This window comes from Euprymna scolopes, chromosome 45 (genome assembly GCF_053919585.1).
Source record: "Euprymna scolopes isolate OS-2025 chromosome 45, ASM5391958v1, whole genome shotgun sequence".
NCBI lineage: Eukaryota > Metazoa > Mollusca > Cephalopoda > Sepiida > Sepiolidae > Euprymna > Euprymna scolopes.
In genome coordinates this window covers 29,580,975-29,606,437 of record NC_136526.1, presented here as the reverse complement: position 1 = coordinate 29,606,437, position 25,463 = coordinate 29,580,975, and the positions used below count along the sequence as shown (strand labels likewise).

The window sequence follows — 25,463 nt, the reverse complement described above, 5'->3', positions numbered from 1 at the left end:
ACCCACTTTTAAAAGAGAAATTACGAGTTTTTTTAAATATTTTATTCGCAGTTTCGTGTTAGGGGTGTCAAAAATTCCTCCACAATTCTGATACACCTAATACAGTAATCTCGAGTTCTTTGTCATTTTCCAGAGTTATTCATGTTTTTATAATTATGCGTCTGATGATGTGGTTTAGTGGAAGCCTTCTGTAAATCGGAGATCTGGTTAAATTTACGTTTAACGGACATACAAATTTTCTACTTTCGACTTCTAGAGATTCCAGCACCTGCAATCTTGACCTTAAAATTTGATAGATTCCTCGTGCAAATTAACAACCTCCCGACCTGTCCTTTCCATTATCACAAGCTTTTTCAATTACAAACTTTTTAAATCATGATCATCGTAGAAAGCCTCTTTTGGGGTTGGAAGGAATTTATTTAGAAATTAAATGTAAACATTCTGAGAATATATCCACAAAATAAAAACAACGAATTCTGTTACATAGCAAGAAGCAAGGAGAACACAAAGCCGATATTGGGTTAAGAATATGCCAAGGCTTTATTCACTGACTCTGCGAAGCTAGTCGTGTTTTCACACATACAATTTCACAGGAGGTTGTAGTCGTAGCTATGTATTTTGTTGTAGCCGCAGCTACGTACTTCATAACATCCCTCTTTTTCTTCATTGGTTCTTGGTTTGACTGAACGAGATGTGTGGTGTATTATAGTCAGTGTTTGTGTGTTTGTGTGTGTGTGTGTGTGTGTGTTAGGGTGTGTAGTCTCTCAATCGTTTAGGGGGGTTAATCACCTGCTTAGACCTACGCAGTTGTTTCTCATGTGTTGGGGAGTCCTGGGTTTGCCTGATAATCTTTGTTTCAGATGCTGTGGTGTGGAGGCATGTTGTTGTATGGAGTCTACACTCGTTGGGAGAGTGGTTGGTTGGCGGATGTGGATTCTGTTTCTTCTATAACATCTTCCGTTTACTTTGACCCCATAACTGCGAGGAGCAACTTTACTAATGATTGTGCCCAATTCCCAGTTGATGTTAGGGATTTGTGGGTGGCATTTCACCCTTACAGGCTGTTCTATGGTGAGACTGGGTAGTGGCTTGGTATGATGGTCATAATATGTTTTTGCCGTTTGTCGTTTTTTTATGATGCTATTTTGTACCTCTGCTTGCACTTGCGGTATGTAATTTGTGGTTTTGCAGGGTAGCATGGAGCGAGTGCGCCTGGAAAAGAATCTTTGTGCTGGTGAGCTGTGCATACCAGGTGTTGTAGCATTGTGCCATTCTAGTATGGCTTTTCACATGTCCGTGCCTTTCTTTACTTCACTCAGCTGTCGCACACATTCTGTATGAAAAGCTATGAGCTTCAGTGCAGAGCTAGCCGTCCAGAAAGTAATGATGGTGAGTTGCTATCCACAACTTGGAAGGTGACCTTTTTTTTTATTCCCTTCACTTCACAGTGGAATGTTATTGAGCCTAAAGGTTGAAGTATAGAGTTGTCATACAGCTTCAACTTTGTGAGAGACGGTTGTAGTAATGCGTTTGTAGTCAGCAAAGACCAAGGTACTGCAGCTGGCCCCAGTGTCAATTTGGAATTTGCATAAGGTTTTTGTGCTGTCTCCCGGGGTGAATATGCAAACGTGTGCCTGATAGTGTTTGCGATCTGTGAGACTTCTCAGGGCATAAATGCTTTCGTCACTGCTGACTGCTTCTGTTTCCACCTTTGCAATTCGCTGTGTTGAGGATTTATTTTGCCGTTGTGATGGGGTGGGTTGCGCCTGTCGTTGGCATACTCTGGTAATATGGTTGCGCTTTAAGCAGAAAGCACATGTGAGTCCATAAACCTGACACTTTTCTTTGTCATGGCTCTGTCCACAGAATTTGCAGTATTTTATGAATTCTCATGGCTTTTTCTTATTTCCCTTGGTGTCGTGGATAGTTTCTGTTGAGTTGTTCAGTTTGCCGAGCTGTTGTTCAGTCTGTTCGGTGCTCCTGCAAATATCTATTGCCCTGTCTAGGGTGAGTCCAGATTCACTGAGGCCCGAACATTATTATTACTGGTGCCTGTTACTATTCGGTCATGCAGTAACTCATCCTCAAGGACGCCGTAGTCACACGTTTTGATTAAGTGTCTTAGTTTGATCAAATATGCGTCAAATTTTCCGCCCTGTTTCCTGTGCACAGAAATTAAACACATACCATTGGTATATAATGTTTTGTTTGGGTTCAAAGTACTCTGTCAGTCTTTCCAAAAAAAATTTGCTCGTTAATCTACCAACATCGGCAGGTTTTTGTATATTTGCAGACATTCCTTGCTGATTAGTGAAAGAAGTGTGTCTACCTGTACATTTGCTGCTTTTTTCACCCCCAATTTCCATCGTAGCTGCATAGTTCTCCCATGCTAGTTTGAACAGCGGCCAGTTTTTTCGCTAATTGCCATCCGTTTCTATTTTGCTGGTGGTGGAATTGCATACGCCATGAATAGGCTTTGTCAAAATTCCGAGCTTGTTTAAATCCACGTAGTCCGATAAATGTCTCTTCCGTACAGAGACGAGGGTGTATGTAAAACTAGAGTTTAGAATATTGTACTGCATGGGTTTTGCCGAACGTGTTGGAAGTGTTCACCGAGTGTATATGGTACCATGTAAGGTTTTGGGGATATCTGATAGGATCAGTGGGTCCCTTCTTAGTTTTTACATGTGTTCAGAGTTCATCCGTCCCATAGTCCAACTTGCTTTGTAGTGGTATTCCATTGATGGTGATGTTGGTTCGCCAAGGTTCGCTCAAGCGATTTCCTAATAAGGTATGCTTTCTGATCGCTTTCACTGTTATCTGAATCATGCTTAACTTCATGTAGCCTTTTCGCATTGCAACACTGGACATAGTGGCCGATTATAACACAATTGTGGCAAGATATTGAAATGGTGAGGCATACGCATATCTGATGATGGGTCTTGTTGCCACAGCAATGCATCCAGCTTCCGAACAATTCTACTGTGGAAACCCTTCTTCTGTTGATCTCTGTAGTGAGATTTTCATCTGCGTTTGGTTTTGTCTTTGCAAGTTCTGTTGTGACGAACGGCTTAGACAGCAAAATTACCATCAGCTGATTCTTCACTGCTGGTGTGTTCTAATGATCGCAGGAGATGTAGTTCAGGTTTTATTTTCTCACATTGCCAAGTCTAAGGTCAGGTTTGGAATCACTTTAAAACTCAATGATAGCTTAGGATACGTGCACCGGACTACAATGATGTTGCGAATTAGTTTCTTATGCAGATCCCTAAAATTGCAGTTTTTAGTCAGTGCGCCGAGAGGAATCACTAAATTCACCTTCTGGACGTCTTTGGTTGAACCTGGCTCGTTCATTTACTATGTTTGTATTGTTGAATTTTGATATAACTATGTTAAAGTTTCAACTTCCTCTGGTGAAGGTTTGACCATGATGAAAATGTCTTCCACTTTATCACCCAAACAATAAATCCAAGTATGTACATGAGAATGGCTTGATTTCACATCAAGCTTGGACACTGTCCTATAATAACTGAACCGTCAAATCAATCGTTCGTATAATTTGGGTTGGTCGAACAAAAAGGGTTCTGGTGGGATCGCATTGCAATTATACACTTGGGCTTATTTGTGGAATTTTACTTATATATTTATTTATTTTCATTTTGAACGTTTCTTTAGGCGTTTGATTCCTTCCTTGTTCGTTTGTAAATCCGTTATATTGACAACATGTTTTGTTCTTTTATTCTCGTGGAAACAAAACAGGATGAAGGATGCTTATTGAGACCAAGGCGACTTGGGATTTAGGAAGGAGTTTACATTTTTAAAGGGAGCGTACTCTTAACGGTACAGAATGTCTGCTGTTGATATCAGATGATCGAAAGTCATAGCTATTAAAAAGATATCGCTTCAATTGCGCTATTGTCTTTTAAATTATTTTTTGATTTTTTAAACAAAAGAGAGAATTTGACTGAATTATAAATTAAAATAACATACGTACCGGTAGAAACTGTTTAATATATATATATATATATATATATATATATATATATATATATATATATATATATATATATATATATATATATATATATACTAGAGGTACCTGTGGAAATTCCAAAGGGGGCTTATTCATATGCAATATATTGATGTTGGAATTCTATAGATGTTCAGTGTAAGTAGAGACGCTCTGATATTATTGTAGCTTTTTTTGTTAAACCTGCAAAAGTATACTAGCACGATCGCCTGGTAAAGCCTGGTCGTAAAGTACGCTAAAATATGATATTTTAATTCTTGCAGATTTCGTATTTATTATTATAGAGTTAATGTTCAATCGATTCTTATATGTTATAAAGTTGCGATTTCAAAAAAATACATATCCATTTGACTTTGGTGCATTAACTTGTGTTACAAATGGAGTAAACACGAGTTATCTCCCTTTGACTTAGTAACTGCCACCGTCACTCTTGACTGCAACCTCCCACTACCGTTGAGTGACACTCTTTTTAGTAGTAAACTGCTTTGTTTCCATCCAGTGTAAATAAATTCCTCGTTACGATACCACATGCGTTCTGTCGCTTCAATGAATGTTTCACTAACAAATTACTAACATGATTCTAACTAATATTCACTTGTATCAACCCGTAATATAAAATGGTGTCAGGATAAAACATCCAACCGTCAACACTCACAGACGTATATCAATATCTTCTCGGAAAAAATGGAATTTTTACCACATCCAAAAGAATGAAATTTTTCTTCGGATAATCTTGGATAGGAATGAGAAACTTGGAAAAACCAATTTCAATTGTTCCTACAAGCTACAGAGTCGGATAAGAAATTGGAGAAGGTGAAAACTTCAATATTGCTGACCTGTATAGGAAACGAGGGTAGGAAAATATATTATACGTTCAACTTTGAAAATGACGACGAGAAGCTAAACTTGAAAAAATTAATAGAAAAATTTGACGCCAACCAAGATTAAAAAAAAACTAACGTTTCTCACATATCAATTTCTCACGTGCAAACAGAAAGAAATACAGAGATTTGATGAGTATGTCACGGAATTACGACAAAAGGCAAACAAATGTGAATTCGGTGACCTCACTGAAAGATTAACAAAAGACATTCTAATTTGTGGCGTTAACGACAACATGTTGAGAGAAAGAATGCTCAGAGAACATTCACTGGATTTACAGAAGGCGATACAAGCAGGACTGAGTGCTGAAGAAACGAAGAGACACGCCAAGATAATGGCTACATGCGAAACAGAAAATATTTCAACAATTCGCAATCCAAAAAAACAAGCTGTCTTCCAACGTCATGTTCAAATGTTAAGACAAAAAAGCCCGCCAAAACACAACAATAAATTGAAACATGTACCTACTGCGCTGGGTCACATCAGAAAGAAAACTGTCCAGCATACAGTAAAAACTGCACAAATTGCGGTAAAAAAGGACATTTCGCTCGAATGTGTCGAACGAAAAAGAAAAAACTATACAATGTCGGACATTCATACAATTTGGATCACGTGGAGCAAAACCATTTTAACATGGACGCCATATTGAAAAAAAAATGTAGACGCACTACAAACGGACAAATGGAAAGTAAAGATTCGAGGCAATAAAACACTCATAAACTTCAAAATAGATACAGGTGCTGAAGTAAACGTATTACCAGCAAAAATATATAAAACTATTGAACCAAAGCCAGAATTAAAGAAAACATCTATAAAATTAACCGCCTACAAATGTATGCAAAATCCCTAGATAGGGAGCTGTGTTATAAATTACAAAATAAAAATATAAAAATAAGTTTGCATTTCATTGTGGCGAATACAAATGCAAACACAGTAATTGGCACAGAAACGGCGGAAGAGCTAGCACTGATGAAAAGAGCGTATGAAATAAACAAGAGCCAGGACTGATGAAAGAATGTATGAAATAAATAAGACGGACATGGCAACATTAAAAGAAGAAAATAATCACGAAAAGTTGTCCGTTTTGCAAATGCGCAAGGATAATTTGGAGGAGAAATTTCAGACGCTGCAAAGAAACCTTGGAAAAGAACGAGAGAAACTTTTTAACCTACAAAAGAATCGCAAAAAGTTGCAGGTGGAGAAGATACAAAAGTCAAAGCTAACCCCAGCGCCTTCTCAAAGCTTAGCAGAAAGAAACATTCAAACAATTAAAAGAACATTAAAGAAATCGTTTGAAAGTAGACAAGACCCATACCTAGCAATGTTAGCGTTACGGACTTCACCATTAAAAGATAAAACATATTCAACCAAGAAAATAGTATAAAACAAGTGGTATCAAAAACAAGCTCAGAAAACAAAATAATACCAAACTCCACAAAGAAAGGGAGACCAATTAAACGTCCACCGATACAGAGACTAAATGAAAAAAACGTTAGAAATAAAAATACTTTTATTTTTCAGTAAAAAAAAAAACAAAAAAAAAATGGAGATGTTACATTTGGAGTAAACACGAGTTATCTCCCTTTGACTTAGTAACTGCCACCGTCACTCTTGACTGCAACCTCCCACTACCGTTGAGTGACACTCTTTTTAGTAGTAAACTGCTTTGTTTCTATTCAGTGTAAATAAATTCCTCGTTACAATACCACATGCGTTTTGTCGCTACAATGAATGTTTCACTAACAAATTACTAACATGATTCTAACTAATATTCACCTGTATCAACCCATAATATAAAAGCTTGAATCGGAACCGAAATTTAAACTTGTGAATATATATATATATATATATATATATATATATATATATATATATATATATATATATATATATATATATATATATATATATGTGTGTGTGTGTAATATATATATATATATATATATATATATATATATATATATATAATTTAAAGGAGATTAGAACAATAGTCTAACGAGCTGAGTGTATTTTAATGTAACAGTGAAATTACTAGTTTAATTAAAATATCGGAAATAGAAAGTGCTCGTTGTAATTTAGATATATAATAAGCTCGATAGTTAAATGTCCTAGAGCTAATTCAATATTAAGTAATGTGATTTATAATTTAAAATTTAAAAATCAAATTTTAATTAAATTTCAATTTTTTAGATTCATCTGCCTTACTTTTAATGCTAGGTTTATTTATGGTGTCTTTTAAATTCAATAAAAACCCTCCTAAATTTGCCGATGAGGAGACCTTGCTTACCAAAAAACTATATATAATTATTCTACATAACTTGATGTATACCACAATAAAAAGCATTGTTTTCCGAAACGATCGTACAGATAATTTATTTTGTTGTTGTTCCTTCTTATGAAACGGATTTTTAATTTAATTAAAATTTGATTTTTAAATTTTAAATTATAAATCACATTACTTAATATATATATATATATATATATATATATATATATATATATATATATATATATATATATATATATATATAACTTCAGTTCTGTCGGCTATAGTCGGCATCGAAAACTTATGAAAATTCTTGATGAAATTATTTATGACAAGAAATAGAAGAACATAACAATTAAACAACCCGGATGAAAGCGTGACACACAAAAGAACATACACGCTATCGCATTAATATATATATATATATACTCGGGGTTTTTTTATATTCAAAAGTAATGGACTAATGAATTCAACGAGGTTGTTAGATAGTGCTCAATAAAAAGAGCTGATAATACTTGTTTATTGTTATATAAACATGCTCACATCCCGCTGCTACAAATAGCCACTTCTTTCAATCAAACAACAGATATCATCAGGCAGCGACTTGACTATTCAAAAGTTCAATGAATAATGGATTTTTATTTTAGGTAGGAACTCTTTAGAAGTTGGAGTTAAAAAACTTAAAACACAGGACTTTAATTAAATAAAAAAGTAAAAAGGGAGAGGCAATTTAAATAAAGTTAAAAAATTACAATGGGGAGAGAGTGATTGAGAAGAGGAAAAAGGAATAGAGACAGAAATAGAGAAAGAAAATATAGAGAAAACAAAATAGAGAGAAAAAGAAGAGAGAAAAAAATATATATATATACATATATATATATATATATATATACATATATATATATATATATATATATATATACATATACACATATACACACATACATACATATACATACATATATATGATATGGAGAAGAAAAGAAAAAAGAAATAAATGGTTATAATAAAGAGAATAAAAACTAGAAGGAAAAGGAAAGAATAATGAGATCTAGTTAAATAGGGAAAGAGAGAAAGTAAGAATTTGACAGTATATAGAAAAAGAAAAAGAAAAAAAAAAACCTGCGTGTCAACCAATTTATGAACAATTATACAATTCAGTAATGAAACATATTATTACAAATACAAACAGAAGATACAATCCAAGCGTCAGAAATGAACGTGTCAAAAAAGGCAGTGAATGTATTCGGCTAGCATATTTATCGTCTTACATACGTCCACGAGTAAAATCAACGCAATTCAAACATACGTCTACCATTAATTAGGCCCTTTATGCTAAATGATATAAGTTTAAAGTTTTCGCGTTTTTATTAGATAAATATATGAATAAAAGAATAAAATAATGATAAAACAATATTAAAATTATTATTAATAACAATAAACATAATAGTGATAATAATAATAATAATAATAATAATAATAATAAAAACAGAATAAAATTAATATTTATTATCTTTTTAATATAACATATTTAGCCATAAGAGGGGATTAAATAAATTAAATAGGTCCAATAATTATAAATAAAAATCTACTAATATTTATGTATATAAAAAAAGAATACAATACAAATATATATATATATACACACACACACATATATATACCCAAATATACACACACATACACACACACATATATATATACATATATATATATATACATATACATGCACATAAGTCAAGGTGTAACTATACTATTAAGTTGGAAGTTTAAGCTATATAAGTATAGATATAAAGTCATATTAAATCACAAAATAATACATTCAATACCAGATTACTAATAACACAGATACAAGTACACTTACCTATAAAATATATTCAGGCAAAAGAGGTAATTAAATCAACGAAATACTCAAAAATAGCGACGCACAGGTAGATAGTACCCAAATTAAAAATAAGATACATATGTATATACTCACAGAGAACCAACCGACATACTAATAAGCACATATATACATATATATACATACATACACACATACATACACATACACACATATATATATATATATATATATATATACATATACATACATACATATACACACATACATATATATATGTAATCTTATGTATACACATACATACAAAAAAATACACAAATATATGCACACAATCATATACTAATAAACAACAACGCACACACACATATATATACTCACACATAAATATGTATAATTTACATAAATTATATATATAGAAATACATAAGAATACAAATAATTTGGCAAGGGTACAGATAGATGCATACACACATAGAAACATATAAATGGATTGAATAAACATGGGAGGGTATACCAAATAATATAGAAATAAATAGATCTAAGTACACAAGGTCATAAAATAAATACATAGACACATACATATACACATAGACACACAGGTATATAATATAGGAGAAGTAAAGAATGAAATCAGGAGAGGAGAAAGTATATTAATAGAATATTAATAAATTATAGAAATCAGTGACAATTTTTAATTTATTTAAATTTTATATTTAAACTAAATTACTTAAAAGATGGGTTTTATAATGTTTGCAATTAATTGAATTTTCGTGCTTCTTATTTAATAATTTATCTCTTTCTCTAAAAGTAAGTATAAATAATTTCTCATAAAGACATAGGTAGCAAGGCGAGTTTAAAGATGAACAGGTTTTCGCTTTCTTTAAAATTTTCCAATTTACTATTGGGGAGTAACCTTGCTCTACTAGTTCATTGTAATATTTAGACAAGGAAGTTCTATTTTTGTACTCATTATTTTCAAAAGAGCACTTGTGACCGGTAAATCTTTCTTTAAAATTGTTATTTGTCATTCCTATGTAATATTTTTTTTTCATTCGGATTTTCCTTAGTAGAAATAGTTGCTTGGTACACTACAGAAGTAATTTGACAATTTCCTTTAAGAGGGCATTTTGATTTAATTCTACAGTTACAACTTTCGGTAGCAATGGGTGTGCTATTTTTGTTTAATATTTTGTTATTATGTTTTTTAATTATTTTTTCAAGGTTTTCATTACAGCTATAACTAAGTTTTATTGTATTTTTATTGAAAATTTTATGTAGTATATTATTAATAGGGAAGTGCTTTTTAATTAAGTTTAAGAATTTCATTCCTAGATTTGTTTTAAGTTTCAGATTAAAAGGGGGATTGTACCACAAGATTTTTCTCTTACGGTTTCTATTTGTATTTGTGTTTGGGTGTGTTGGTTCTATGAACTCAATTTGGGTGTTTTTGTATCCACTATCCTTAAGGGCCCTGTTATAGAAATATTTATGTTTATTAAATGTTTCAAGATTGGAAGAATTGTCACTGATTCTTTTACTAATGGATTTGGGGATATGCCTAATGATAGATTTTGGGTGATTTGATAAGGGGTGTACATAAATTGGGTTTGAGTTTTCCTTCCTATATGGTTGGTAGATGCCTTTCCTTAAATCAAAGTTCACATCCAAAAAATTTACAGTTTTAACATCTGATATAATATCCACTTTTAATTTAATTCTACGGAATTCATTTAAGATAATCTTTTTGGTTCTTTCACATTTAGGGCCGTTGGATTCCTTTATGATCATCAGTCCATCATCACGATACAAGCCTATATCCATGACATTGATGTCTTTGGTTAAGTTGTATAGTATGAATAGACCTACTAAGTCTGTCATTTCAGCCGAATCCAAAGACCCCATGGAAATGTCAAACAGGTCATTTTGATCTTTTTTCAACCACTGATCATTTCCACTAATTAATGTAGTATTTCTACATGTCCGTATAATTTCAATTTCAGTGTCTTTTATATCAGACAGGAGTTTAGCAAACTCCATCACCTCTTCGAATAGTTCCTTAGATATGGAGGGATAGTAATTCACAATATCGAATTGTAAGAAAGTACAATTCTTTTTATTATGTATATTGGAAAACCATTTAATGGTATCCGCTGTGTTAATCCATAGATTTAGCTTATATGTTGATTTAATTTGATAGTTAACTCTTTCTAGTATATTTTTACTTAATTTACCAATTTCGGGTTTCGTAGGATTAATTAATCTAGTTGTAGGTTTATTGTCAAAATTTATCTTATGGTCTTTAAGCAAAATATATGACTGTTTTTTTTGTAAAATTCCCACTCTATTACTAATTTTAAGTCTGTCAGTTATTTCTTTACTATCCTTGTCAATTTTTTTGCAAATATCTATATTTGATTTTTTGTAATTTTTTGTAATATTTTCTTTAATAAGCTTGTTATATTCATGTGTAGTTAGTTTGTAGAAATTTTGCGTCTTATCTGCTTTAACGTAAAGGTAATCCGAGGTGTTGATTTTCTTAATGGTAAAATCCAACTGTTTTTGAAAATGATTCTTTTTCCTATGGAAAGACAGGCCTCCAATAAGATCCATAATGTCTGCTTCAAAAGCATCCAATTGGTCGATATGTGGTGCCGAATCTCGATTTTTGAAACCATGGTAATCCTTATTCTTGTTGTCATTTGAATTTCTCAGGAAGAAAAAAGCTTTCCACTTCATTCTCCTAAGTAGCTCCTCAGTTTTTAGAAGGAGGGTCATCTGGTAATTCCGATTGGTGGTGGTAGGAATATTTTTCAGGGATGTTTGGAAGTTAATTTTCTCCATGTTTAGGTAAAAACAAATCCAGCGTATAATAGTGCTCAACAGTAATGGAGCGACGATACTCGGGGGTTTTTTTATATTCAAAAGTAATGGACTAATGAATTCAACGAGGTTGTTAGATAGTGCTCAATAAAAAGAGCTGATAATACTTGAATAGTCAAGTCGCTGCCTGATGATATCTGTTGTTTGATTGAAAGAAGTGGCTATTTGTAGCAGCGGGATGTGAGCATGTTTATATAACAATAAACAAGTATTATCAGCTCTTTTTATTGAGCACTATCTAACAACCTCGTTGAATTCATTAGTCCATTACTTTTGAATATAAAAAAACCCCCGAGTATCGTCGCTCCATTACTGTTGAGCACTATTATACGCTGGATTTGTTTTTACCTAAACATGGAGAAAATTAACTTCCAAACATCCCTGAAAAATATTCCTACCACCACCAATCGGAATTACCAGATGACCCTCCTTCTAAAAACTGAGGAGCTACTTAGGAGAATGAAGTGGAAAGCTTTTTTCTTCCTGAGAAATTCAAATGACAACAAGAATAAGGATTACCATGGTTTCAAAAATCGAGATTCGGCACCACATATCGACCAATTGGATGCTTTTGAAGCAGACATTATGGATCTTATTGGAGGCCTGTCTTTCCATAGGAAAAAGAATCATTTTCAAAAACAGTTGGATTTTACCATTAAGAAAATCAACACCTCGGATTACCTTTACGTTAAAGCAGATAAGACGCAAAATTTCTACAAACTAACTACACATGAATATAACAAGCTTATTAAAGAAAATATTACAAAAAATTACAAAAAATCAAATATAGATATTTGCAAAAAAATTGACAAGGATAGTAAAGAAATAACTGACAGACTTAAAATTAGTAATAGAGTGGGAATTTTACAAAAAAAACAGTCATATATTTTGCTTAAAGACCATAAGATAAATTTTGACAATAAACCTACAACTAGATTAATTAATCCTACGAAACCCGAAATTGGTAAATTAAGTAAAAATATACTAGAAAGAGTTAACTATCAAATTAAATCAACATATAAGCTAAATCTATGGATTAACACAGCGGATACCATTAAATGGTTTTCCAATATACATAATAAAAAGAATTGTACTTTCTTACAATTCGATATTGTGAATTACTATCCCTCCATATCTAAGGAACTATTCGAAGAGGTGATGGAGTTTGCTAAACTCCTGTCTGATATAAAAGACACTGAAATTGAAATTATACGGACATGTAGAAATACTACATTAATTAGTGGAAATGATCAGTGGTTGAAAAAAGATCAAAATGACCTGTTTGACATTTCCATGGGGTCTTTGGATTCGGCTGAAATGACAGACTTAGTAGGTCTATTCATACTATACAACTTAACCAAAGACATCAATGTCATGGATATAGGCTTGTATCGTGATGATGGACTGATGATCATAAAGGAATCCAACGGCCCTAAATGTGAAAGAACCAAAAAGATTATCTTAAATGAATTCCGTAGAATTAAATTAAAAGTGGATATTATATCAGATGTTAAAACTGTAAATTTTTTGGATGTGAACTTTGATTTAAGGAAAGGCATCTACCAACCATATAGGAAGGAAAACTCAAACCCAATTTATGTACACCCCTTATCAAATCACCCAAAATCTATCATTAGGCATATCCCCAAATCCATTAGTAAAAGAATCAGTGACAATTCTTCCAATCTTGAAACATTTAATAAACATAAATATTTCTATAACAGGGCCCTTAAGGATAGTGGATACAAAAACACCCAAATTGAGTTCATAGAACCAACACACCCAAACACAAATACAAATAGAAACCGTAAGAGAAAAATCTTGTGGTACAATCCCCCTTTTAATCTGAAACTTAAAACAAATCTAGGAATGAAATTCTTAAACTTAATTAAAAAGCACTTCCCTATTAATAATATACTACATAAAATTTTCAATAAAAATACAATAAAACTTAGTTATAGCTGTAATGAAAACCTTGAAAAAATAATTAAAAAACATAATAACAAAATATTAAACAAAAATAGCACACCCATTGCTACCGAAAGTTGTAACTGTAGAATTAAATCAAAATGCCCTCTTAAAGGAAATTGTCAAATTACTTCTGTAGTGTACCAAGCAACTATTTCTACTAAGGAAAATCCGAATGAAAAAAAATATTACATAGGAATGACAAATAACAATTTTAAAGAAAGATTTACCGGTCACAAGTGCTCTTTTGAAAATAATGAGTACAAAAATAGAACTTCCTTGTCTAAATATTACAATGAACTAGTAGAGCAAGGTTACTCCCCAATAGTAAATTGGAAAATTTTAAAGAAAGCGAAAACCTGTTCATCTTTAAACTCGCCTTGCTACCTATGTCTTTATGAGAAATTATTTATACTTACTTTTAGAGAAAGAGATAAATTATTAAATAAGAAGCACGAAAATTCAATTAATTGCAAACATTATAAAACCCATCTTTTAAGTAATTTAGTTTAAATATAAAATTTAAATAAATTAAAAATTGTCACTGATTTCTATAATTTATTAATATTCTATTAATATACTTTCTCCTCTCCTGATTTCATTCTTTACTTCTCCTATATTATATACCTGTGTGTCTATGTGTATATGTATGTGTCTATGTATTTATTTTATGACCTTGTGTACTTAGATCTATTTATTTCTATATTATTTGGTATACCCTCCCATGTTTATTCAATCCATTTATATGTTTCTATGTGTGTATGCATCTATCTGTACCCTTGCCAAATTATTTGTATTCTTATGTATTTCTATATATATAATTTATGTAAATTATACATATTTATGTGTGAGTATATATATGTGTGTGTGCGTTGTTGTTTATTAGTATATGATTGTGTGCATATATTTGTGTATTTTTTTGTATGTATGTGTATACATAAGATTACATATATATATGTATGTGTGTATATGTATGTATGTATATGTATATATATATATATATATATATATATATATGTGTGTATGTGTATGTATGTGTGTATGTATGTATATATATGTATATATGTGCTTATTAGTATGTCGGTTGGTTCTCTGTGAGTATATACATATGTATCTTATTTTTAATTTGGGTACTATCTACCTGTGCGTCGCTATTTTTGAGTATTTCGTTGATTTAATTACCTCTTTTGCCTGAATATATTTTATAGGTAAGTGTACTTGTATCTGTGTTATTAGTAATCTGGTATTGAATGTATTATTTTGTGATTTAATATGACTTTATATCTATACTTATATAGCTTAAACTTCCAACTTAATAGTATAGTTACACCTTGACTTATGTGCATGTATATGTATATATATATATATATGTATATATATATGTGTGTGTGTATGTGTGTGTATATTTGGGTATATATATGTGTGTGTGTATATATATATATATTTGTATTGTATTCTTTTTTTATATACATAAATATTAGTAGATTTTTATTTATAATTATTGGACCTATTTAATTTATTTAATCCCCTCTTATGGCTAAATATGTTATATTAAAAAGATAATAAATATTAATTTTATTCTGTTTTTATTATTATTATTATTATTATTATTATTATTATTATTATTATTATTATTATTATTATCACTATTATGTTTATTGTTATTAATAATAATTTTAATATTGTTTTATCATTATTTTATTCTTTTATTCATATATTTATCTAATAAAAACGCGAAAACTTTAAACTTATATCATTTAGCATAAAGGGCCTAATTAATGGTAGACGTATGTTTGAATTGCGTTGATTTTACTCGTGGACGTATGTAAGACGATAAATATGCTAGCCGAATACATTCACTGCCTTTTTTGACACGTTCATTTCTGACGCTTGGATTGTATCTTCTGTTTGTATTTGTAATAATATGTTTCATTACTGAATTGTATAATTGTTCATAAATTGGTTGACACGCAGGTTTTTTCTTTTTCTTTTTCTTTTTCTATATACTGTCAAATTCTTACTTTCTCTCTTTCCCTATTTAACTAGATCTCATTATTCTTTCCTTTTCCTTCTAGTTTTTATTCTCTTTATTATAACCATTTATTTCTTTTTTCTTTTCTTCTCCATATCATATATATGTATGTATATGTATGTATGTGTGTATATGTGTATATGTATATATATATATATATATATATGTATATATATATATATATATATGTATATATATATATTTTTTTTCTCTCTTCTTTTTCTCTCTATTTTGTTTTCTCTATATTTTCTTTCTCTATTTTTGTCTCTATTCCTTTTTCCTCTTCTCAATCACTCTCTCCCCATTGTAATTTTTTAACTTTATTTAAATTGCCTCTCCCTTTTTACTTTTTTATTTAATTAAAGTCCTGTGTTTTAAGTTTTTTAACTCCAACTTCTAAAGAGTTCCTACCTAAAATAAAAATCCATTATTCATTGAACTTTTGAATAGTCAAGTCGCTGCCTGATGATATCTGTTGTTTGATTGAAAGAAGTGGCTATTTGTAGCAGCGGGATGTGAGCATGTTTATATAACAATAAACAAGTATATATATATATATATATATATATATATATATATATATATATATATATATATATATATATATATATATATATATATATATATATATATATATACTAGCAAAAGTACCCGTCGTTGACTGGGTTCAAAAACAGCCTACAGAAAATGGACTCTGATTTATGAAAGTATGATAGGTTATGAAAAGGAAGGGTTATAAGAGAGAGCTTCGAATTTGGGGGGTGTCAAAACCAAAGCAGAATATGATGAAAGTAAAAATAAAATAGATAAATCCCAAAAATTATTATACTATACCTGTTCACACTGAAACACTTATCACAATATTCTGTGGATATATAGTAAAAAACCTTGTTAAACTTTGTGACATATTTCCATTCTATGGAAGTCAGGCGCGAATGTACACCCCATAATTTTATTATACCATATTTCTTCAAACTGAAACATAACTATCAAAGTACACGTACGCAGATAGATATGAAAAGTCTTTATTAAAGTTTGTGCTTATTTCCATTCTATGGAGGCCATGCGCAAACGCAGACCTCACAATTTTATTATACCATCCCTATTTAAGTTAAAACATACTTATCAAAGTATTATTATGTACATCTATATTAAAAACACTTGTAAACGTTTTTTTTTTATTAATTTTTAAATTTTTTATTTCCATACTTTGTAGACCAGGCACAAACGCAGACCCCACAATTTTAATGAACCACTGTTCTGCCAGATCAAACATACCCATTCCTGTGTCTCGATACATCTATCATTATATGTGATCAGTTTTCTATAATAGTCAACCATATAGGAGCCTATTCGTGACCACACACACACACACACATTCAGCTTTATATTATATATATATATATATATATATATATATATATATATATACATATATATATATATATATATATATATATATATATATATAATCATTATTATTATTACTATTAAAATTATTATTAAAAGATTGAAAACGATAGAAAATATAGTTTTATTTTTCATTTTTTTATAATTATTTAAATTTTTTTTGCAAGGCTGAAAGAACCCCCCCCCTGCAAGCTGAACCAAAATATGATAATTGATTAATGTATTATATGTTCCTATTTACAATGCCTCCCCACGGGTCAGAGTTAGACACCAGGGTCGTTTTTTAACGTGGAGAAAAGGAACAAAAATAAAAATTGTCTCAGTCGTGAAGGATTTCTCCTCCACTAACAGAGAACAAGAAATTGAAGTGCAGCATCTGAAGAACAGACACCACACTTTGATCTTGTCCCGAAGGCCAAGCACTAAGCAGTTCGAGTTGGGGTGAAATAAAAATAAACTGAACTTGAAAGCCTTCATATAATAAAAAAAACAAAAAAAAACAGGGGGGGGGCTTAACGGAAGCATGGGCAACGCTAACCGGTGTCAGTTAAAAATCGCTTATTGATGTAAAATTGTTCCCGTTCCTGTTATAGTTTAATTTGTTGTTTCTTTAAAGTTACATCAAAAATATTATTGCTTAAAAAAATGTCAATAAATAATGTTCTCTCTCTCTCTCTCTCTCTCTCTCTCCTCTCTCTCTCTCTCTCTCTCACACACACACACACACAAATAAAATAAATATATAATAAATAATAAAAACATTGTATTTTATTTTCTCAAAAATATATTTTTATAATACTAAATCCGATTGAAAAACATTTTGTTTTAATTTAAAAACAAAAAATGAGTAAACAATTAAAAATATTTTATTCTAATTTTAAACAAAAATAAATAAACGATTAAAAACATTTTGTTTTAATTTTAAACAAAAAAAACAATTAAAACATTCCGTTTTAATTTTAAACAAAAAAATAAATAAACAATTAAAAACATTTCATTTTAATTGTAAACAAAAAATAAATAAACAATTAAAAACATTTTGTTTTAATTTTAAACAAAAACTAAGTAAACAATTTAAAACGTGTTGTTTTAATTTTAAACAAAAACTAGATAAACAATTTAAAACATTTTGTTTTAATTTTAAACAAAAACTAAATAAACAATTTAAAACATTTTGTTTTAATTTTAAACAAAGAACTAAATAAACAATTTAAAACATTTTGTTTTAATTTTGAACAAAAAATAAACAATAACATTTTGTTTTAATTCTAAACACAAAATAAACAAGCCAGTACAAACATTTTGTTTTAATTTAAAAAAAATAAACAATTAAACACATTTTGTTTTAGTTTTGAACAAAAAATAAGTAAACAATTTAAAAGTTTATTTAAATTTCAAACAAAAAAATAAGTAAACAATTAAAAACATTTTGTTTTAATTCTAAACAAAAAATAAATAAACAAATACAAACATTTTGTTTTAATTTTAAACAAAAATTATTAAACAATTAAAAATAATTTTGTTTTATTTTTAAACCAAAATATAAATAAACAATTAAAAACATTTTGTTTTCATTTTAAACAAAAAATAAATAAGCAATAAAAACTTTTTGTTTTCATTTTAAACAAAAAATAAATAAACAATTAAATACATTTTGTTTTCATTTTAAACAAAAAATAAATGAACAATTAAAAATAATTTTGTTTTATTTTTTTTTAATAATATTTTTCTAATACATGTAAACATTTATTTACATCAATAAATATTTAATTGATATGTTTTCATAATACTAAGACAGAATTTTTGAAAAAACGGTAAATTTTTACTTGGTTTCCACCGTATCATTTTCCTTTACAAGTTTTCCTATAAAAAAAATATGTGCGTGCTGGTGCGAGTGGGCATCAGTCAAATTGCTTAATATCCGGAAAATTACTTATTTGCGGAAACTTTAAATGCTATATTCGTTTTCAGCATACCCTCATCAGCATAACCTCATAAAAATCATTTAAAAAATATATTAGGATTCAAACCAAATAAAAATTTATTTAAAAAACATTGTAGTTGCTTAAAAAAATATTATTTTATGCAAAATTTGCACAAATATTACATTTTTTGGGGGTAAAATATACATAAAAAATTTGTTTACATTTTTACATTTACAAAGTGTACAAAGTCTCACATTTCCTTTCATGCTAATTTGTTTTTAGGGTTGTACGTTTTTCGTTACGCCGAAAAGCCAAACAAAAGCTCACGCTACTTGGCCTTTTGGTCAAGATCAAAGTCTCGGGACAAGATCAAAGTGTAGTATCTGTTCCGGCAGATACTGCAAGCTATGACTAGCTAGGACTAGCTATGACTAGCAAAGGCCAGATGTGGGGGCAACCCCACATGCTTGACCTTTAACCAGCTCCCATTTCCCTCCTCTCGGGAGCTGGTCCCCTTTTTCCCTTCCCCCTCCCTTCACTCCTCACATTAAAAATTGGCCTTGTGCCTAATTTGCTCGGTGGGGGAGCAAATAAATACCATCAAAGTGTAGTATCTGTTCTGATACCTACATCGTGCGAGGCATTGCTGTTCTGGCGACACATTCTCGTGCCCGGAACACCTGACAAGCTTTTTGGGTCGCGTTCTGTCCGCACCCCCACTTTGTCTGTCTTTCTCTACTCTCCCCCCTCCCCCACGGGGGGGGGGATCCGAGCTGATAATTTACGACCTTCCCGTGAGGGAGGGTCGGAAACACCTTCTCTCTTCCCTCCACTAACTTCCCACTCCCTCTCTCAGTTCTATCTCCCCTCTTGCCGCCTTTTGGCGCCACCTCTTTTTGGCGCCAAAGTCGGCTCCCCACTTTGGACGCTGATTCCACGTCACTTTTTTCAGTGAATTTTTTAAAAGAGGGACCCAAAACGGACACCCCCAGCCCGGGGGCCACCAATATGGATACCCTCAGCCAGGGGCCCACCAATATGGATACCCCCAGCCAGGGGGCTACTGCTCCCCAAGAGGACGAATCCCCAACAGGAGAAAAAACAACTGCTGATGTGGCGTACCGCCCGGGTATGACACCATTGGACGCTCCCCAGAAGGGGGAAAATTTAACAACAGCTCCCCCCGAGGGCGACTCCTCCCAAAGGGGAGCAAAACCAAAATCGGTCGTAGCATCTCACCCCAACCACAAAAAGGAGGAGGTGCCAGACCAAAAGGACAATAAAGGGGACAGCGCTCCCCAAGAGAGCTGCTCTCCCAAAAGGGGAGCCGATCAAGAAAATGAGGGGGCATACCGCCTGGACCTCACAAACGAGGAAGGAGCAGATGGCCTCAAAGTAAACAAAAAAGATCATGCTCCCCAAGAGGCTGACTCCCCAAAACGGGAAGCTGCTCCCGAAAAAGACACTAAAAAGGGAGCCGCCGCCCAAAAATGTGACACTCCCACAAAAGGACTGACCAAGACATCTGGGGAGACAGGAAGAGTCGCCAATAAACAAGCAGGGGCGACCTCCATAAAAGACCAAAAACGGTCTAACCCCACTAAAGACCCCATACCAACACCAACAAGAGGGTCTGCGTGGGGGAAGACCATAGAAAAACAACTGTCCCCTCAAGAGTATAGAGACCTGTACCTGACAAAATACAGACAATACATAGAGGGGGCAGATATAAAACCCATACCAGGTGCCTGGGAGGCGATTGAGGGCAGAGTCCTGTCCTTTGCCATTTCCGATATACCGGAAAACCGCCTCCTAGGGATGAAGAAGGAAGACATGGCGGGGCTCCTCCACGAACTTAACATCCCAGTACTATACCTGTACCAGAGGAGCTTCGCTGTGTGGGACATCCTCCTACCCACCAAGGATGATGCGGAGAGACTCTCCCTCCAAGAAATAAAGCATGGGAGAGTCAAACTAATACCTGAATACCAGGGCAAGAGAAGGACTCGGGTGCAGGTATTTAATGTGCCAACCCAAATACCTGCGGAAGTATTAGGATGCCTCTTCAGCCAGTACGGTGAGGTAGAACAGGTGACCCCAGTACGGTCAAAAACTGGGACTCACCTGGGCTGCTACACAATAGCAATGAGGCTGAAGAGGGAGGGTGTTCGAGCAATACCACCGCTGCTGACATACAAAGACGCCAGCATAACGTTAGTGGTGGAGGGCCGTCGTCTACACTGTTGGTTCTGCCAAAAGCAGGGCCACATAGCTAGGAGTTGCCCCCAAAGGGTAACCCCTAATCAAACAACCCAAAAGGCGGTCACAACCCCTGAGACAACGCCCGCACCAAAACAGGCGGCAACAACCCCTGCAACTGCAGCACCAACCCCAGCTCCAAGGAAAACCCAAACCACCCAGGAGGCCAAGGGGGAAGAATGGAGCATGGTAGTGAGACAAAAGCGGAAACACATAATCCCTTCTGCCACCGTCCCACCACCAGCCCAAAAATCGAGGCAGGAGCCTCTGCAAATGCAGCAAAAACAACAGCCACCGCAGCCAATGCCGCGGAAACAACTGCAGCAACAACTGCTACAGCAGCAAAATCAGCAAGTGCAGCAGAAGCAGCAGCAGAAACGACACCAGCGAGAGCAGCAACAACAAAAACAGCTGCAGCAGCAAATAGAGGAGCAGACACAACCAACGGTCCCCACACCAATCGAGACAGGGATCAAGCGGAGAAAAGACTGCTCCTCTGAGGATGAATCCGCAAGTGAGAGGGAGAGGAACTCAACCTCACCTCTCCCCGGTTCATTCGAAAGAATGAAAAAGAAGAACAAAAGAAGAAAAGAGGAAGAAAAGGTGGCCCCACTCCCTGTGAACATACACCACCCCTAACAACAAAATCCACTTCCACCCCCAAACCACACACTCCACCAACACCAGACACCGCACCAACACCAGACACCGCACCAACACCAGACACCACACCAACACCAGACACCGCGCCAACACCAACACCAGACACCGCACCAACACCAAACACCGCACCAACACCAGACACCACACCAACACCAACACCAACACCAGGCACCACACAAACACCCGTCCCCACACCAAGGCAAACTGAGCCACTACCCCAAAAAGAAAAGGAAAAGAATGAACCGAGGGAGGGGAGAGACTCCTCTGCCTCTGGCAGACCAACCAGACTAAAGGTCCTTGCCCCTGAGGAACTATGTAATGTAGACCCTCTATCTGTGGCCACAGACATTTCCCATGTGCAGAGGAAAAACTTAAAACCTCTGCTCGATTACAAACAGATAGAGGGGAAAGATGTAAATATCCCCTCAAATTTCCCGGATGCCCCACTCCTAATAACTTTTGTCAGAAGTCCAGAGGCCTGCAAGACCAACTTGTGGACAAGGCTGCAGGCCGCTGAAGGGGCGTTTCCGGGAATTGAACTGGTGAAAAAAAATGACCCTTCTCTTGATGAACTGTCAAAACAATGCAAGGGAAGGGTCCCCGTGTTGGTCCATCCGTCACTCTACAGGGCCATAAAATTAATTTATCCTTTGGACGTCGGCGGCATTGCGAGAGAAGATCAGGATATGAAAAACCTGACCACCTTGAGCATGGCACATAACGTCGGCGTCCTCTCCCCAGCTGACTTCGGAGCTGAGTGTGACACACCCTAAGGTAGGTACCATGGCTTTGAATTTGGCTAGTTTGAATGCGAGGGGCTTGAGATCACCGGGCCGGGCGGCTCGCCTCCGGCACGACCTCTTGTCCCTGGGAGTGGATGTGGCTGCGATTCAGGAGACGCATTTCGTTTCCTCTGTGGACTGTCAGGTGCTGGCCAGAGATTTTGAGGTTTTCTCAGCATATGGCAGCCCGCGGGGGAAGGGAGTTTCCGTGCTGGTTAAACGTACCCTGTCGGCGACGGTCGACGTTGTCCATAGAGATGCGGTGGGCAGGCTGGTTGTGGCCGATGTTGCCGTAAAAGATTCTGTGTTTCGGGTGATCGCGGTTCATGCGCCCAGCACCGCTCGTAAGAGGGTCTCATTCTTCAGTCAGCTTGACGCGTTTGTAGATTGTCGGAAGCGGGTAGTGCTAATAGGAGATTGGAACGCCATCTTAGACCCCGAGATAGATAAGGTAGGAGGCGATGCTAGAGGATCGGAGAGGTGCGAGTCCAGCCTGGCTGATCTGATGGCTAGATGCGGTCTGGTCGACAGGTTTCGGTTCGAGCATCCGGGGCGGGAGATGTGGACGTGGACCAATAGCGTTTCCTCCTATCCAAATACCTATTTGGACAAGATGTTAGTTAGGAGAGGCGAAGTAGACTTCTTATCTTGTCCCACGTTCACTTGGCTAGGCCAGACGGACCATAAATTAGTTATGGCCCGGCTGAAGCTAGGAAATAGGCCTAAGTTAGCGGGGTACTGGAAGTTAAACACCTCCCTTCTGGAGATACAAGACTTCCAAGATCAGTTAAGAGAATTGATTAAAAAGGCACTAGTTGGGGCGGTTACCGGGAGTAAGTGGTGGTTAGGTCTCAAAGCCAAGATCAGAAGCTTCTCCGTCAAGTATGCCCAGTGCCTCGCACTAGATAAGGCCAAGACGAAGAAGCAGCTAGAGTAGAAACTAGCCCAGGCTACGGAGGAGGGTGATAGGGTTAGTCAGGAACTAGCTAAGCAGGACCTTCTACGCGAGACTAGCAAGCGTTACGAAGGCCAAGTAGTTAGCGCTAGGCTTAGAAAGATAGGCAACGAAGCAGTCAATTCTGATGCAGACGTGCGCCGTGAGGTTTCTAGGCGTGGCTCGGACAAATACATTGCGAAAGTCAAACATCCGGATGGACGCACCCTGGAATCGACTCGGGAGATCTGCGAGGGGTTTCGAGAACATTTCGAGAAGCGTTTTACGCAGCAGCCCGATCTTCCGGTCCTTGAGTTTAGCGACTATTTGGCCGACTCTCCCCGCCTCGAGGCGGCTAGAGCGGCTGGTTGCGAGGGCCGGGTGACGGAGCGGGAGGTCTTTACTGCACTGAAGCAGGTCAGCTGTGACAGATCGCCAGGACTTGATGGTCTGCCATACGAACTGTACTTGAGGCTGTCGCCCATGTTTCTGCCTCTTCTGACGGATATGTTCAACCATTGGTTTGCTCAGGGATCCATCCCAGGGCAGGTGACCAAGGGAGTGATCACATTGCTGAAGAAAGGTGACGGGCATGGAGGGGAAGAGTTAGACGACTACAGGCCCATAACTCTGCTAAACACAGAGTTGAAGATTTTGGCCAAGGTCCTGTCGAATTGGCTGCAGGTTGTTATCGACGAGTTGGTTGAACCGGAACAGAACTACGCTGTGAAGGGGAGATCGATGCAGAACAACTTGCACCTGATCCGCACGATCCTAGAGGGGGGAATAGATGACGACATGGAAGCCGCGCTGATAAACTTAGATCAGTCCAAAGCTGTCGATAGGGTCGACCATCGTTTCCTGGCATCTGTCTTAGAGGCCGCTGGTTTTAAACCGGACTTTTGCAAGTGGATCTCCATAATGTATCGATAGCCCATGGCTGTCGTGCAAGTCAACGGAAAGCGCTCGAAACCCTTTGTTATCTCTCGGTCGGTTCGTCAGGGTTGTCCACTGTCGCCCCTGCTTTATGTCCTGGCTTTGGAGCCTCTTCTCCGCAAGCTGAGACATGGGGAGGCAAATTCGGCCCTGCGCGGAATGGCTCTGCCTGGCGGCTCAGCTGCCAAGGTATCCGCGTTCGCCGATGATGTCACGATCTTCATGTCGGGCTTCAGAGACATTGAGGTCATGTCGGAGGCACTCACACAGTACGAAAGAATCACGGGGGCCAAGATAAACCGCAACAAGTCGGTAGGACTGCGGTTGGGCGCATGGAGTGGCAACGCAAACCTCCCTGCACCCTTCAGCTGGACAGATGGCCCGGTCCGGATCCTCGGCGTGTGGTTCGGACCGGGTCTCCAGCTTGACAAGAATTGGTTGGAGGTACGGTCAAAGGTGGAGGCTGCAGTCAATTCGTGGCTTCCTAGGAAACTTTCCTTAAAGGGTAGAGCTGAGGCGTGCGCCACTTACGTCTTTCCTCTCATCCTTTACCGACTGGCCGTACTTCCCCTGCCTGCACAACACCTAAAAGCTCTTGTCGAACTCTTGTCCTCGCTCCTTTGGGACAGAGGAAGACACTGGGTGAGCAGACAG

General features: G+C 35.3%; 1 protein-coding gene across 1 annotated transcript in view; it reads left to right on the top strand.

Annotated features, from left to right (window-relative positions):
* Positions 1-5,951: 5,951 nt before the first annotated feature.
* LOC145269138 (uncharacterized) overlaps positions 5,952-25,463 on the top strand; it is a 43,006-nt gene continuing 23,494 nt past the window's right edge. The window contains exons 1-2 of the mRNA XM_080124745.1: positions 5,952-6,210; positions 20,746-22,079. Of these exons, the coding sequence (XP_079980871.1) occupies positions 5,952-6,210; positions 20,746-22,079 (1,593 nt within the window). The remainder of the gene's footprint in view (positions 6,211-20,745; positions 22,080-25,463) is intronic.